General features: G+C 42.1%; 1 protein-coding gene and 1 pseudogene across 1 annotated transcript in view; one reads left to right on the forward strand and one right to left on the reverse strand.

Annotated features, from left to right (window-relative positions):
* Positions 1–4,958, reverse strand: part of LOC118839273 (zinc finger protein 260-like) — a 23,330-nt gene extending 18,372 nt beyond the window's left edge. Inside the window, exons 1-4 of the mRNA XM_036746722.1 lie at positions 4,912–4,958; positions 4,139–4,313; positions 3,920–3,994; positions 2,982–3,430 (exon numbers count right to left, since the gene is read on the reverse strand). Coding sequence (XP_036602617.1) covers positions 2,982–3,351 — 370 coding nt within the window. The 5' untranslated portion in view covers positions 3,352–3,430; positions 3,920–3,994; positions 4,139–4,313; positions 4,912–4,958. The remainder of the gene's footprint in view (positions 1–2,981; positions 3,431–3,919; positions 3,995–4,138; positions 4,314–4,911) is intronic.
* On the forward strand, positions 3,976–14,341 carry LOC118836246 (annotated as a pseudogene).
* The last annotated feature ends 1,086 nt before the right edge of the window (positions 14,342–15,427 follow it).

Here is a 15,427-nt window from a genome sequence, read left to right on the forward strand (position 1 = left end):
CACTTAACCTCTGTTGGCCTCCATTTTCTCAATTGTAAATTTGTTGTGATAATCAAATGAGCTATTGGCACAGCACTTCGCACATCGTAAATGCTATATAAATGTGTATTCCCTTTCCTTTTTTCCCCCACTGCCTTCCCTCAGTCCTCTCCCAGGTCAGCTGCACTCTCTTTCATTCTGGATCTTGATCCCTTGGTGAATGGGTTAAACTCTACACTATCCTATTCTTTTAAGTCCCTTGGTCTCTTATTATCAATTGTGTCAACCAAGCCTCAGCCTTGGATTACACCCAGTGTTTACTGCTTTTACTCCTACATACGCGCTGTTGAGCTCAGCTATAGAAAAATCACTGGGTTCACTGGGTTCACTACAAATTTATAATGTTAACTCAAGTGGGGCTTCACTGATGCAAGACAATCCTTTTCCATCTCCTAATTAACTCACTATCACCATGTAGTACTGTGGCTTTTTCAAAGCTCTTCATCCTCCTCAGTGTAACCTCTACCCTCACACTCTCAACAAAGAACTTTGCTTCTCATTTTACTGAAGAAATTGAGGCCATTTGCTGAGAATTTCCTAGTCTCTCCTCCCCACCATCTACCATCACCCAGATGCCTCTCTCATCCTTTAGTCCGGTCTCATATGAAGAGCCCTTCTCCCGGCCAAAACAAACTCCCTACCCACACCAGTGATCCTTCTCCACCCTGGCTCCTCCAGAAGATTGCCCCTTTGTCAATACCACTTTCTCACTTATCTTTGATCTCTCCTTGTCAACTGCCTTTCTTTCCCTACAGGCCAAAAATATGCTCATGTCTCTCCCTCATCCTCAAAGAACCCTCACTTGATCCATCCGTTCTTGCTAGGTAACTCCCCAATATCACTGTTCCTTTTTGTGGCTAAACTTCTTGAGAACACTATCTAAAATAAATGGTCCCATTTCCTTTCCTCTCACTCTCTTAACTCTCTAATTAGGCCTTCTGACAGCATTCGACCAAAACTGCTCTCTCCAAAGTTACTACTAACTGCCTCTCAATTGACAAATCTCACATCCTTTTCTCAAGCCTCATTCTTCTAGGCCTCTCTGAAGCCTTCTTTTCTTCTCCTTCTATACTATTCCACTTGGGATCTCAAAAGATACCATGGATTCCACCACTTTTACACTTGCATCTACTTATCCAGTCCTAAACTCTCTGCTGACCTCCAGTCTTGTAACTCTAACTGCAACTTGGACATCTCAAGCTGAATGTTTCACGGACATCTTTAACTCAGCACGTTGAAAACTGAGCTCATTATCTTTTGCTCCAAATCTCCTCTTTTCCTAATGTCCCCATCAGTGTTCAGGGCATCACCATTCTCCCAGTCATCCAAGGTGTTATCTGCCCTCATCAACCCAAACTGCTCTCTCCAAAGTTACTAACCTTTTCACTCCTCACTCTCTCATCCCTCACATCAAATGCTTCCAAGACCTTCCTCCTTTACCTCCATAACATTTCTTGCACATTCACCCTTCCCTCTCCTGACACTACCACCACACCTGGACATCCTCCTCCAGTGCAGGCCATCCTCAACTCAGCTATCAAATCGATCTTTTAGAAACATGGGCTGACCACACACACACACACATTCAATACTTCAGTGACTCCCCATCACAACCAGGATCAAATATAAAATTCTGTTTCATGTTCAAGATCCTCATGTTCTGCCTCCCCCATTTTTTCCAGTTCTTCAGTTTTTGTGCACTTCATTCTCCCTCCCCAAGCCCCATACTCAGTGATCCAGAGACAGTGGCCTCCTTGTTGGTCCTCAAGACACTCATCTTCTGATTGGGCATTTCACTGACTGCTTTCCATGCCCAGAATCTTCTGCTTCCTCACCTCCCCAGCTTCCAAGTCCCAGTTAAAATTCTACCTTCTGCAGGAAGCCCTTCCTGATCACCTCTAATTCTAGCACACTCTTTCTTTGGATTATTTTTAATTGATCCTTAATATATCTTTTCGTGCCACTGTTTTGTATTCTCTTTCCTTGAAAGCAGTCTTCTGTCTTTCTTTTTATTCCCTAGAGCATAGGACAGTGCCCTAGCACACAGGTGGCACTTACTTAATGTTTACTGACTGACACACAACACAGATGACTACAGTTCCCATCCTAACCATAGAGGAAGAGATTAGAATGACTCCAGGTATAGACCTACCAGCTTCCAGGATCTAATCACAAGGATCAACATGGCGGAATTAACTGCCCACCTCAATCTTTTGGACCAGTGGATATATTAGGGCCCAGAACTAAAGTTTAAGAATCAGGAGACATGAATTGGATACATAGCTCTTTCTTAAAACTGCTAATTAATCTGGAATATGTAAAAACCAACTTCTTTGCCAATAACATTCTCATTAAACAAAGTTAAACCCTCTTGAGGACATTTCCCACTTGAAAAAAACACGGGTATTTTGTGAAAAGTTTCCTAAATGAATAACATTAATTTGGGGATCAGAAATGTGGTATAAAATAATAAAAACATAATGGCAGTCAGGAATCAGACTTTAGGTCAGGCCTGTCATCTCCCTGTGTGACCTCGAGCAAGAGCCACAAATACTCTATTCCTCAGTCCTCTCATTGCAGAATAGTTATAACCATATTTGCAGTATTCCATATGTCTCTTGGAAGGAAGAAAATTAAATATAGCATAAACATATTCATGCAGAATTTGGTGATCCACGAAACTCCAGTTCAGCTTAAATAACCAAAGAACGCATGGGAGGGAATAACACTTTGGTGGGGGAGCTTCTCAAATGTTTTGATGGGGGTTGGATAATTGGGGTCTGCCCTCCTGTAGGAACCACCATGAAACCTCAAATATTATGAACCATCTTAAATATTGTCATTCACACAGGGCAGCATCTTCCTAACTTGTTCTCTCTGGAAGGGCCATCATAATGTGCTTGTTTTTTCCCCTACTCAGTCCACTGTGTTCTAATCCTCACCTCCTTCCTCTAGCATTTGGGCCAAATCCTCCGCCAAGACCACCACCTCCTCGCTTGTCTTTGGATTTTGTGATTTGACCCAAGTCCTGATGTCCCCAGGCAGGATGGCCAGGAATTGTTCCAGCACCAGCAGTTCCAGGATTTGCTCCTTTGTATGAATTTCTGGCCTCAGCCATTGAAGACAAAGTGCCTGAAGTTGGCTCAGGGTCTCAAGGGGCCCAGCTCCTTCTGGGTATCGAAAAAACCTGAAGCGCTGTCGAGAAGCCTCAAGGTCAGACTTCTGTTCTCCTCGGATGGTTTCCATTCCCAGGATGCTATCTTGATCATGTACGGTGGGATACACAACCATCACTTCCTTCAGAGGCATCATCTCTCCAGCTGAGACCTTCACTGAGAGACTCAAAACTATCCCCACAAGGAAGATACCCTTTTCAGACCCAAAATGGGCACTGTGGGTAAAAAGATCAGAATTAGTAGAATGGACCCACCAGCCTCAATCACATAGCTGAACAACGGACTTGGAAAAACTGTGGTGAGTTCTTGGATATGCCAATGGCCTGCAAACCCAACCTCAGGGAGAATTCTTCTTGAGTAAGTTGTAAAAAGAGCACTTAGAATTGGCTCAGATACATATGGTGATATAGACATTCACAAACAAATCCAGGCAGTGAGAAACATAAAGACCCTTAGTACCCATCCTCTCGCTGTAGAGCAGGAAGACTACAAATGGGCTCAATGACAAGCACATGCAGAAAGCTGGGGATGGGGAACCCCTGAATCAAGGAACCAGAAGTTACTGCACAAATGCATTGAACGGTGAGCTGAAACTTTTTTTAAAGCTTCCATTAAAAACCAATATGCAGGTTATATTTACTGTAGTGCCTAACATTAGCATTAAAGATCAAATGAATGTCATATTTTCAAAATAAGCAAAATACCTATTTGCTCTGCATGCTGAAGATGATATGTCTCTGAGTGCACTGAGAAGCTAGCCATGTCGGTGAGATAGCAGCCTGGGTGAACATAAGAATTAACGTATTTTTAAATGCCCCAGGCTCCATAATGTTTGAATCTTCAGATCCCTAAGCAAAAACACCATTGAAGGCCCAGTCACCTCTGCCAGTCACTTCTAGCCCTGAACCAACAAACCCTGTCACCTCAAGCCATCTCTCCCGAAGCAGTTTACAAAGTCAAGCTGAAGAAAAACCTTCAGTCCTTTTCATTTTCTCTCTGCTAAGGTGGAGGCAGGGCTGGGCACTGGATTTGAATATTGATGCTGACACTTGACCTTGGGCAAGAGGCTTGACTTCCTTTGAGCTGCTGGTTCTTCATCTGTAAAATGGGGATAATAAGAATAGAATTAACCTATCTCACATGATGGTTACTCACTTTGTAAACATTAAACCTTCTTGGAAATGCCAATATGGCAACGAATACCCCTTCTTCCTTTCCATCCCATTTCTGTCTTTATGAGATAGTCTGTAACTAAATGAGAAGATATTTCTTAAAGGCTTTGCAAACGGTAAAACACTATATAAATGAGGAGGAGGAGGAGGACGGCGATTTGTTTTGGGCCAGAGAAGCACTGGGAAGAACTGGAAGGTCAAGACTCCTCCCCGCCTCCCCACCTTCTTCTTTGTGCCCTTCCCCGAGAGGCTGAAGCGTACCCTCCCAGCCCGGCCCCTCCTGCCTTTGCCACCCACTTTCTCTCCCAAGCACCAAGGACCCCACGCTCTCCCGAGCTGTCATCCTCCCTCCCCCATCCTGCGGCTCACGCCCGCCCCTCCCCCACTCCTCCAGTCACACCCGCCCCGCCCCGCCCTTCCCAGTCCACCCTCCCGGTGATTACAGAGGGGGCTCCTCGGCCCTAAAGACTCCATCTGGCCTCCCGGATCTGATCATGCGGGACTGTGGGCGGCACAACACTCACACACGTAGCCGCTCGCTAGCTCTCTCTCCCGGACCTCTTCCGGTGGCGAAGGCGTAGGCCCTGCGCACAAGCGCACCCAAGGAGGACGGGAAAGTACGCATGCGCGCACGCCCAACCGCCGGAACGATTCCCAGAATTTTAACGAAAAGTGCGCGTATGCAGCACCAGAACATTTCCCAGGATTTTCATGGCACCACTTTAACCTGCCCCCATGTTCCGCCCCCATTTCCCACAGGTTCCTGCCTAGTCACAGCCTGGTTACCAGCAGGACCTGGGTGTCGGGGCTCATTAGACTCAAACTCCTTTCCAGCACTAAGGCCACAGGGGACGGAGAGGGCAGAGAAGCAACACGGGGCGCTATTACCACGGCCAATCAGAACATGCTATCCTTCGGCCAATTGGAGGAGGTCCTACTCTTTCACCACGCAGAGGGCACACTTCCGTCTGCCAATCACCGTAGTCAATTAGAGGGCTCATTCCCTCAGCCAATCAGAATCCTTTCTTCTCCCCTCCACCCTCTTTCTGGAGTGTGTCTCCGTGGAAACCCGTAAGCGTCTTTTCTCTCCGGCTCCTGGCAGCATAAAATACTCGTACGGGGTACTACGTACCCAGATTTTGACCTTGTCACTCTGAACCTAGTCATTGAAACGCACCATGGCTTCCATCTCCTCACCTGAGAAATGGGACTATAAGACACTCTGGGAAGCCCCTATTCCAGTTGTGAAAAAAAACAATTAAAAGACAAGCCCCATAGGAATAAGAATGTGAGCTGTCCAATGAACGAATAAGGGAATCATCACGGGAAAAGCGGGAGACCATTCACAAGATCTATAAATGCCCATGACAACAAGGTCCCCAACTTAAGAAAACTATTACCAAAGAAGAAAGGAATAAAGGCACTGCCAGGTCAGACCACAAATCTAACACTGCTGCAGGAAGAATAAAAGCTCTACCACCCACTCAGAATTTCAGGTAAAGTGATAACAGGCAGCGTTTGTAACAGCACTTTAAGATTTGCAAAATGCTTTACATATATTATCTCAGATCATCACAGTAACCCTGAGAGGTTGGGGTCACTATTAATGATAGCCAATATTTATATAGTGTTTACTATGTGCCAGGCACTATGTTAAGCACTTGACAATCATCAGCTCTCATTTATCTTTGCGAGAATCCTGGGAGGGAGGAGCTAATATTATATCCATTTTACAGATGAGGAAACTGAGACAAACAGAAATTAAGTGACTTGCCCTGGATCACACATTTAGTAAGCATCTTGGGCTAGATTTGAATTCAGGTCTTTCTGCCTCCAGGACCAGAGTCAGATGATATAACTGAGACTTAGAGAACTAAGGTTAAGTGACTTGCCTACTAAGTGTCTGAGACAGGATTTGAACACAAATTAGACATTGGCATGCCACCCAACAAAGGCAAACTTCCAGGACCTCCTAAAACAACAATGATATTTTTTTCAACTTATATCAAAAAATGAATTACACTGAAAATTCAAAGAGTTCATGATAACATAAATTACAAGTATAGATGGGGAGTAGGGAGATAATTAGCCCATAGTTCACCACCATATTCCCAGATTTGGCTATACAGATATACACATACATATGTGGGATGTAGGGTGTGTTGAGTGTGTTCAGGGAAAACTAGTACCTCTAGTGTGAGGGCTGCCCAGCCCTTTTCTGGGCTGCTTTCTACCTTTGGTGTCCACTTGATCCACCCAACTCTCGCCTGTGTCTCCAAGAAGCTGTAGCGTGTGCGATGACCGCACCCCAGTAAACCATTTTGGCAGAGGAGCTAAATCAGATTGAGGTAGGGGAGTGTCTACCGCAAGCATGTGAAGACTTCCCCTAGCGGACTGGGCAGATGAGAACAATTTGTTCCAACAGCCATGAAGGCAGCTGAAGCAGGTGCTGTGGAGCCCTCAGGGCTTAGTTAGACATAGAAGACACTAAGGTCATCCACTGTATCCCGAGCCATCACCAGTCGTCCTGACTCTGTCCTGTCACTGAAATGTGATGACTCTGGAGAGGCCAAAGACTTCATGCAACTCTACCTCATTTAAATCCAATTTATGCACAAATCAAAAGATATCACTCATACCATGTTTACCTATCTCAAAGATCTTTGGTGATAGGCAAGTAATGAAGACACAGGTGTGGATACAGTGGGAGCTGTAATCACAACCCTGAATACACCTGTCCCAGATCATAGGGTTGTCTTCTCACTAGAAACAGCAACGGGATTTGGCAGCCTCCTGAGTGTCTAAGCTGCCCTTAACGGACCACACTTTTCACTTCAGGGTGTGAGGAAAGGGCTAGAAAAGGTGCCCTACCCAGCCTGGCCTGATTACCGCAGCAGGCATTACTGAAGCATTGGCTTTTAATAGACTATGTGATTGTAAGGAGAAGAGACAGACAGAATGTGAGTGTAATGAAGGCAATGTGTGGCACAGAGTGCTACACTGATAACAGACCTCTCCAAGCTAAACATTTGCATTCAACAAAAGCAGTGGCCCAAGGCAAGACTACTACAGAAGACTTAATGTCTACAGATTAGCACTTCTCTGAGAGGAAACAGCTGTTGCTAACTTGGAGGGAAAGCTATGCTAACAAACAGTTGGCAACAGTGGAGCAGAAAAGGAATGGGCAATTTTCTGAATTTGGTGTACAGCATGGTATTTATTCATTTGAGTCAGAACACTCATATCAAGACTGGTTTGATTAAAATAATGGGGAAATTCAGAAGCTGCTAAAGAAAAACCAGAATTCCACAGAGTTTACCAGTAGGACAGTTCATCCATCTCTAAGAAGGCAGCATTTAAATCCATCAAAAATAAAGTACAGGAAAAGCTTAGAGAGATGCAGGATTCTTGGCTCAGAAAGAAGGCAAATGAAATTCAGTTTAAAGCTGGCAGTAATAATCCAAAGCCCTTTTATGATGCCCTGAAGGCTACTTATGGGGTAAAGACCTATGGTACATCTCAGCTACTCAGTGCTGACTGAGCCACATGGATTATTGATAAGGACATGATCCTGGAGAGATGGATGAGATGGAGAGATGAACATTTCCATAGTGTTCTCAACAGACCATCACCAATCAATGCTGAAGTCATTGACCACTGTTGAACCCTGAAAGTTTGGTTGAAGGAGGCAAACAAGCTAGGTGATAGAAAAATCCATGTTGTTTATTATTTTCCTTTAAAGCATAGCTAAGCTGGCCTACTTGTACATGCAAGGAGTCAGAGCATAAGCTTTGGCTGTCTGAACAAAGAAATGAGAAAACTTATATACATCACTTTTATGATCCCCATGTATGTTTAACCATGATACAAGAAGAGGATTTTCCTTAGTGGAATAGGTTTGTAAAGACAAGAGTATTGACAAAGGTCAGTTAAAGTATATACCCATAGAATATTGAGCAAGGTAGTTTCTCTCAGGATTAGGGTCTCATCTTTTAATGGCTAACAGGGGAAGGAATGTCCTTAGATCAGTCTTATCTGGCCTTGTTGACAGATAAAAGGGTATTTCCTGAGCAAACTTTAGAGAACCCAGGTCTAGGCTCTTCTTCCAGTTGATCATTAATTCAGGCTCTGGGTCTGGTTGAAATTAAAAATGATATAAAATGGTATAAAATGTTCCACACCACTTACCTCAGGTTAACGTCAATCCCTCTCTAGTCAAACTTCCAACTGAAAAAGAGATTTTGAATACCATTTGACTCCTCTCATGTGGCAAAGTGTCTGATGCTGATTCTAGTCCAGCTGAGATTTACAAGGGAAGGCATCCACTCCTCATAGAAAAGCTGACGAAATTTTCTGGATTATATAGCAAGAGGAGGTTATCCCCCAAAAGCTCGACTCCCCCATTGTCCATCTCTATAAAGGTAACAATCCTAACTCATATTATCCTGTAACAATCACAGGGTAGGGGTGGGGGTGGGAGAGTCCTCTCTCTTAGTTATTGCTGGCAAGATTCTTGCCAGAGTCCTCCTGCAGTTCACCTGGAAGATGGTCATCTACCTGAGAGCCAGTGCGGCTTCAGAAAGGGCTGAGGAATGTTCGATATGGTGTTTCCTTCATGATAACTCTGGGAGAAATGCCAGGAACAGAATAGAAGTCAGCACACAAACGTTTGTTAGTCTGACAAAGGCCTTTGATATCGTCAGTCATGAGGGTTTATGGAAAATCATGTCAAAATCTAGATTCTTGGAGAAGTTCATTAGTGTCGTACATCAATTTCATGACAGCATGCTTGCCTGGGTTTTGGATAATGGACAATGCTCTTGAGGTTTCTAGTCATCAATGAAGTGAACCAATGCTGCATGCTTGCTCCCATGCTTTTTAGTGTGATACTTTCAGCCATGTCGTCAAATTCCTTCAATGAGGGAGAACATAGCATTAAGGTAAGCTACTGCACTAAGGGTAAATTATTTAACTTGAAAAGGCTACAAGCCAAGACTGAAGTAGAGGGAGGGTTGGGACATGATTTTTTGTTCACAGATCATTTCTCTGCTGCTTGTGCTAATTTTGGCCTAACAATTAACACCAAAAAAACACAGGTAGTCTATCAACCAGCACCACATCATCCATACATGGAACTATCAGTTACAGCAAATGGAGAAGTTTTGAACATGGTAAATAAGTTCATTTACCTTGGCAGTATACTTTCCAGGGATATACACATTGATAACAATATTGATGCATGACTTGCCAGAACTAGCTCAATGTTTGGGAGTCTTTCATTGCAATTTCTCCAACCCATCTTGTTTTTAGAAAAACTTGCTTCAATCCCTGCAATGCACAGTTGACAGAATTCTCAGCCACCATAGACTAAGTAAGGCAGAGATTTGTTCAGCAACTTCAGCTAGGGTAGAATCCTTGTTCACTTCAATTCTCCCATGAGCTCTTATGGAATCTCATGCAAATTCATCCTAATACACTAATCCATTCCACAAACATTTATTAAACAGCTACTTTGTGCCAGGCACTGTGCTAAGTACTAGTGGTGTGATAAATAAAAAGACAGTCCCTGCCCTCAATGAACTGGCAGTCTAAAGGAAGAGGCAGCGCAGGAAAGGAGGCAGGAAAAAAGGGGAGGGGCCAGGACACCAGGTGGGAACCTTTGTGGGGGCATCTTGCTACTTGGAATTGAAACTAGGTAGAGGAGCAGCAGCACAATGGAGTGAGCTAAGAGTCACCTTATGCCGTATATAAAAGAAGGCACTGGGAAGTTTGATAGTCTACCCTCCCACCCTCCAATCAGAGGAGAGAGGAAGTTGACTGAGGTGGTGTCAATCAAGGCATGAGTTAGCAGCACAGTGGTGAGATTGGAAGTGATGAGTTTATCCTAAGAGGGGCATCTTGATCAGTGGAATCGAAGAGTTGGTGTTGACTGAAATAACTGAACAACAAATCTGGTACAGTGCCTGGCATGTAGTTGGAAGTTTAAAATACTTTTTAATTACTTGAATGAGAGTAATCTGAAGACTTCCTGGTTCAGTCACACCTATCCTTTGTTAATAGTACTCCTTCTGAGAAACAGTTCTGAACACACCATAATTTTTTAGATTTAACAATTAGGATTTTCAGGGAGTAGGACTGTGAGTGGGATAAGGATTTTCAGGGAGTAGGACTGTGACTGGGATAAGTGAAGATCTCTTATAAAATCTAAATCTCAGCTTTTTCCGTAAGACAAGTTAGTGACCGTAGGATCCTCCGGGAATGAAAACAGGGACACAGGATGCTTACATCAGCACATTTACTTGAAGGCGAGGGGCCCAAGAGAAAGAAAAATAAGATGCAAACATCTGGTCAGGAGGCCAGATGTGAAAAATGCTCAAAAAAGACTAGCTAGGTGTAAGAATGATGGGAAGGTTAGGTTTCTCATCTGTCATGGATGTAAGAATGGTGGGAAAGTTAGGTTTGTCATGTTTGTGAAGATAACCCCATCTGCTTGTTCTTTATCCTGTCACTGGGGTAAGTTTATCATGTTCTAGATTGTACCCTCAAGGCTTGAGATTTTGAGCCAAGAGGAAGGGGTTAGAGGGGCGGAAATTTGTGTTAGGACCTATAAAAGAAACTGTATTATCTGTGCTTAGCGACTCTGACACTGAGAGAGAACTTCTGGTGTGAGTCACCCTTTCTCGTGAGATCGTAATAAAAATTCCTTTCTTCTTTCTACCTTGAAAAGCCTCTGAGTTTAACTTTGGGTAAAAGTCACTGTCCCACACAACTGCAATGAGGCAAATTTGGGCTTAATTTCTGGGGGAAAAAGATGCTAATCACTTAAAGTTATACAAAAGCATTATAGCTTGTTTTGAGATGAGGCAGGTTTCCTATCACCACCAATTTTCAACATGAAGGTGGTTTACCACTTGTTTGTGAATGATAAATCATTATAGAAGATCTTCCATATTATAATGTAAGCCCAGCTTTTCTTCCTTCCCCCCATGCCCCAGCTCCTGCAAGATCTTTTGACTTTGTGGCTTGGAATAAAGAATCAGACATCCCTTTCCAACTGATAAACCTTAAGAATAGACCTCTTAGACACTCCACTCTTTAATTGGCCCAAAACAAAAGAATGGAATACACTGGGAGACAGTCCCAAACAAAGAACAGGTAACTCTTAAGACAAAGGACAGGAAATTCTGAAACTGCTTCTTGAGGACCTAGACAGTTCTCAAAAACAAAATGATTGACAAGATCTTCCCCTCCCAAGGGGAGTAGCTACCCCTTCTGGAGGGGAACATCCAGGACAGTTAGCAGTAGGCCTTCCTTGTTCAGGAAGCTATAAAAGGCCCCACGTGGAACAAGCTAGTGGGGATCTCACTATGGAGAGGAAGCTTCCTGAGATCAGTTTCCCCTTTCAGGCCTTGATCGAGCTGGGCTGTGTAAACCAGGACCCCCCTCAGCTTTGAGAGCATCAAGTGCTGGAGTTCCCCCAAGAGGTGATGAATCTATGTTGTTTGTGTCTTTGTCTTTGTTGTGTTAACAGTGTTTGTTAGAGTATCTCCCCTGTCTTTCAATAAAAACCACGTTCTCTCAGGAGTGTGCTTTATTGCCAGTGCGAATCCAAATCCGAACCTAACTTAGCTTAACTGAATAGTTTGGTATGTTATTGTAAAGACACTTTTGGGTAGGGGTTGAACCAAATGATTATATAGGCTAACTCCATTCTATATATAGTTTTGTGATTCCTTGAACCTGTGGCTGATTTGAAAGGAAATGGCAAACCACACCAGTATCTTTGCCAAGAAAACCTGCAAATGGGTTACATGGTCATTGAAAGAGAAATTAGATTTCTGAATGCAGTTTGATTTATTGTGAAAATAAGAAGATATAAGAAATTTGGGGGTGGTCCCTTTCAGGTTGCAGCATTGGAGCAATGTCTTACACTTGTGAGCACCAACTCCTATCTTCATCCGGTAGGTTATCTTCATCCTCTCTCAGATTAAACCTGAAAATACAGTGACAAAAGCAATAATTCTGCTGTGAGTTGAGAATTTTATCATGGAATGGTCCTCAGGAAGAAGTCTTGGCTTATTTCAGTGCAATCATTATGTGGCCTTCTGTCTGCCAGTTCCTCTCTGATAAAATACCACAAATACACAACTTCTTTTCCTGTAAGACTTCTCCCATAAGACTAGTTTCATCAATCCTATCCAGTTTGTCTCCTCCCTCAGAAAACATTGTCATTCTAACAAACTTTAATTGACCTTTAGTAAATTGTTTTAAGACATTTCTTGGCTTTTTCAAATTCCTTCAGTAAATGATGGATGGAGGTTCTGTAGTTAAAAAAAAAAAAAGAGTGTGACATCCCAAGAGACAATTGAATGTTGTATTTCAGTGACCTAAAGAAAGTGATATTACCCAACCATTTTGGAGAGCAATTTGGAAGTATGGCCAAAGGGTTATAAGACTGTGCACACCCTTTCATACAGCAATATTACCATTAGGTATGTATTCTAAAGAGATTTTTTTTTTGAAAAGGAAAAGGACCTATATTACAAAAGTATTTATAGCAGCTCTTCTTGTGGTGGCAAAGAATTGGAAATTGAGGGGATGCCCATCAACTGGGAAATGGCTGAACAAGTTAAGATATATGATTATAATGTAATACTATTTTGCTATAAGAAATGATGAGCAGGGTGGTTTCAGAAAAACTTGGAAAGACTTCCATGAACTGATAGAAAGAACAGAACCAGGACGTCATACACAGTGACAGCAATATTGTACAGTGATCAACTGTGATTGACTTAGCTATACTTAGCAATACAGTGATTCAAGACAATTTCCAAAGGACTTATGATGAAAAAATGCTTTCCACCTCCAGAGAAAGAACTGATGGAGTCGGAATGCAGATTGAAGCAGACTTTTTAAACTTTATTTTTCTTGTGGTTTTGTTTATTGGTCTGTTTTCTTTCACAACATGGCTAACATGGAAACATTTTACATGACTGCACACGTATAATCTATATCAAATTGCTTGCTTTCTAAAGGAAGGGAGAGGGAAGAGAGAATTTGGAACTCAGAATTTACAAAAAGAGGCTGCTGTCATCATCCATTCTCTGGGAAGCCAGAAGCAGGCAGGGGCAAGGCGGGGAGGGGAGGAGGAGGGGAACAGAGGCCTGGAGGACGCAAACACCAACAAGTGGAAATCATTGCATAAGGATAAAGTTCATCAGTTTATGATCTTCACTCAATCTAGTGAAAAAACAGCTGTGAGTTATCTGTTTCAAAATGATTGGAAGTTAGATGTTGCAACAGACAATTTTTTTTTTCCAAATCCTGAACTTCACATATGAGAAAGTGTTAAAGGATCCTTAGAAATGTGTTAGAACAGCTATACAATAGATACAAAGATCCTCAAGATGAAAATAAAATTGGTGTAGATGGAATTTTGTGATGACCTGGCACTTGACCCAGCCAGTATTAGTATACTAATCATTGCTTAGAAGTTCAGAACAGCAACACAGTGTGAATTCTCAAAGCAGGAGTTTTGGATGGCATGACCAAATTAGGATGTGACAACATAGAAAAGCTAAAGGCCCGATATCCAAGATGGAACAAGAGTTGAAAGAGCCAGGACAATTTAAGGATTTTTATCAGTTTACTTTCAATTTTACAAAGAATCCAGGACAAAAAAGATTAGATCTAGAAATGGCCATTGCCTACTTGAATTTAGTATTTAATGGGAGATTTAAATTCCTAGACTCATGGAACAAATTTTTGTTGGAACATCGTAAAGGATCAATACCTAAAGATGCCTGGAATCTTTTTTTAAACTTCAGTACAATGATAGCAGATGACATGTCTAATTATGATGAAGAAGGAGCGTGGCCTGTTCTTTTTGATGACTTTGTGGAATTTGCATGCCCTCAAATTGCTGGGACGAGAAGTACAATAGTGTGGCACTGAAGGAACCCCCTAGAGTACACATAGTCTGTCCAATAAACACAACGGAAAATTGCACAGTCAGTTTCTGCTGACTGGATTGAACTGAAGGCCAGTCCTCACGCTAAGGGCAGAGGGTGAGACAAAACATTAAGGATACACCTTGGACCATAGCATATTTCCTTCTTCTATGGTGGTTTGGACTTGTCTCCTAGTCTGGGCCTTTCTCGTCAGTTATAATTCCAATGTGGTGGATTTCCTCTTATCTCTGTGGACCATCATAGTTTATTCTCCCTTAAGTCCTAGGAGCTTCATGGTGATTATTTTGAGGTTTCCATTGTTGCATAAAGCACAATGCTGTCTCCAGCAGAAAACTGTTTGGCACAAGAATTAAACAGATCACCATCACAAACACTTTATAAAAACTTTTTAAATATATGCTTTGGGCTAGTTGCAAAGACTATGCTGATAGCACTTCCTAAGAGAATGATATGTGTAAGTGTACTTAATCTGGGATGGTGTTTTAGTTTGTTTTTTTTTTTCCTGGCAAATCACATGTACCATCCACATTAGTTGATTATCTGATGAAAACAATTGTAAAAATAACCACTATTAAAAATTGTTAGCATAACCGGGTGCCTATCTGTAAAAGGTTTGTTGTACTGCAACCCCTTAATTTTCAAACAGTTGAAGGTACCACATAGCTATTCTGCACTTAATACCATGTTTATGCATAGTTGGTCTGCAAGAGAGCTGTGTTGAGAAAAGCAGTCCATATAATGTAGGTCTTTATTACTCTCTACATTATGCATTATATAATTGGATTTCATTGCAATTTTGAAATGCTTATGTGCCTAAGAAGTTTAAATATTGAATTTGTGTTTTGGATGTTTCAGATTGCTACACAATACAATATCCTAATTTTTTAAAAAAAAACATACAAAAAGAATATTAAAAATTGTTTTTACATGTAATTAGAAAATATAAAATGTAAACGTGTCCACTTAAAAAGGAGAGTACTTAAGGAATCAAAATTTTCCTTACAAGATCTTTGAATATTAAAGTATGACTGTTAGACTATTATCAAATGCATGGAGAATTCAGATACCA

The sequence above is a fragment of the Trichosurus vulpecula genome, chromosome 2 (assembly GCF_011100635.1).
Source record: "Trichosurus vulpecula isolate mTriVul1 chromosome 2, mTriVul1.pri, whole genome shotgun sequence".
In the NCBI taxonomy this organism is placed as follows: domain Eukaryota; kingdom Metazoa; phylum Chordata; class Mammalia; order Diprotodontia; family Phalangeridae; genus Trichosurus; species Trichosurus vulpecula.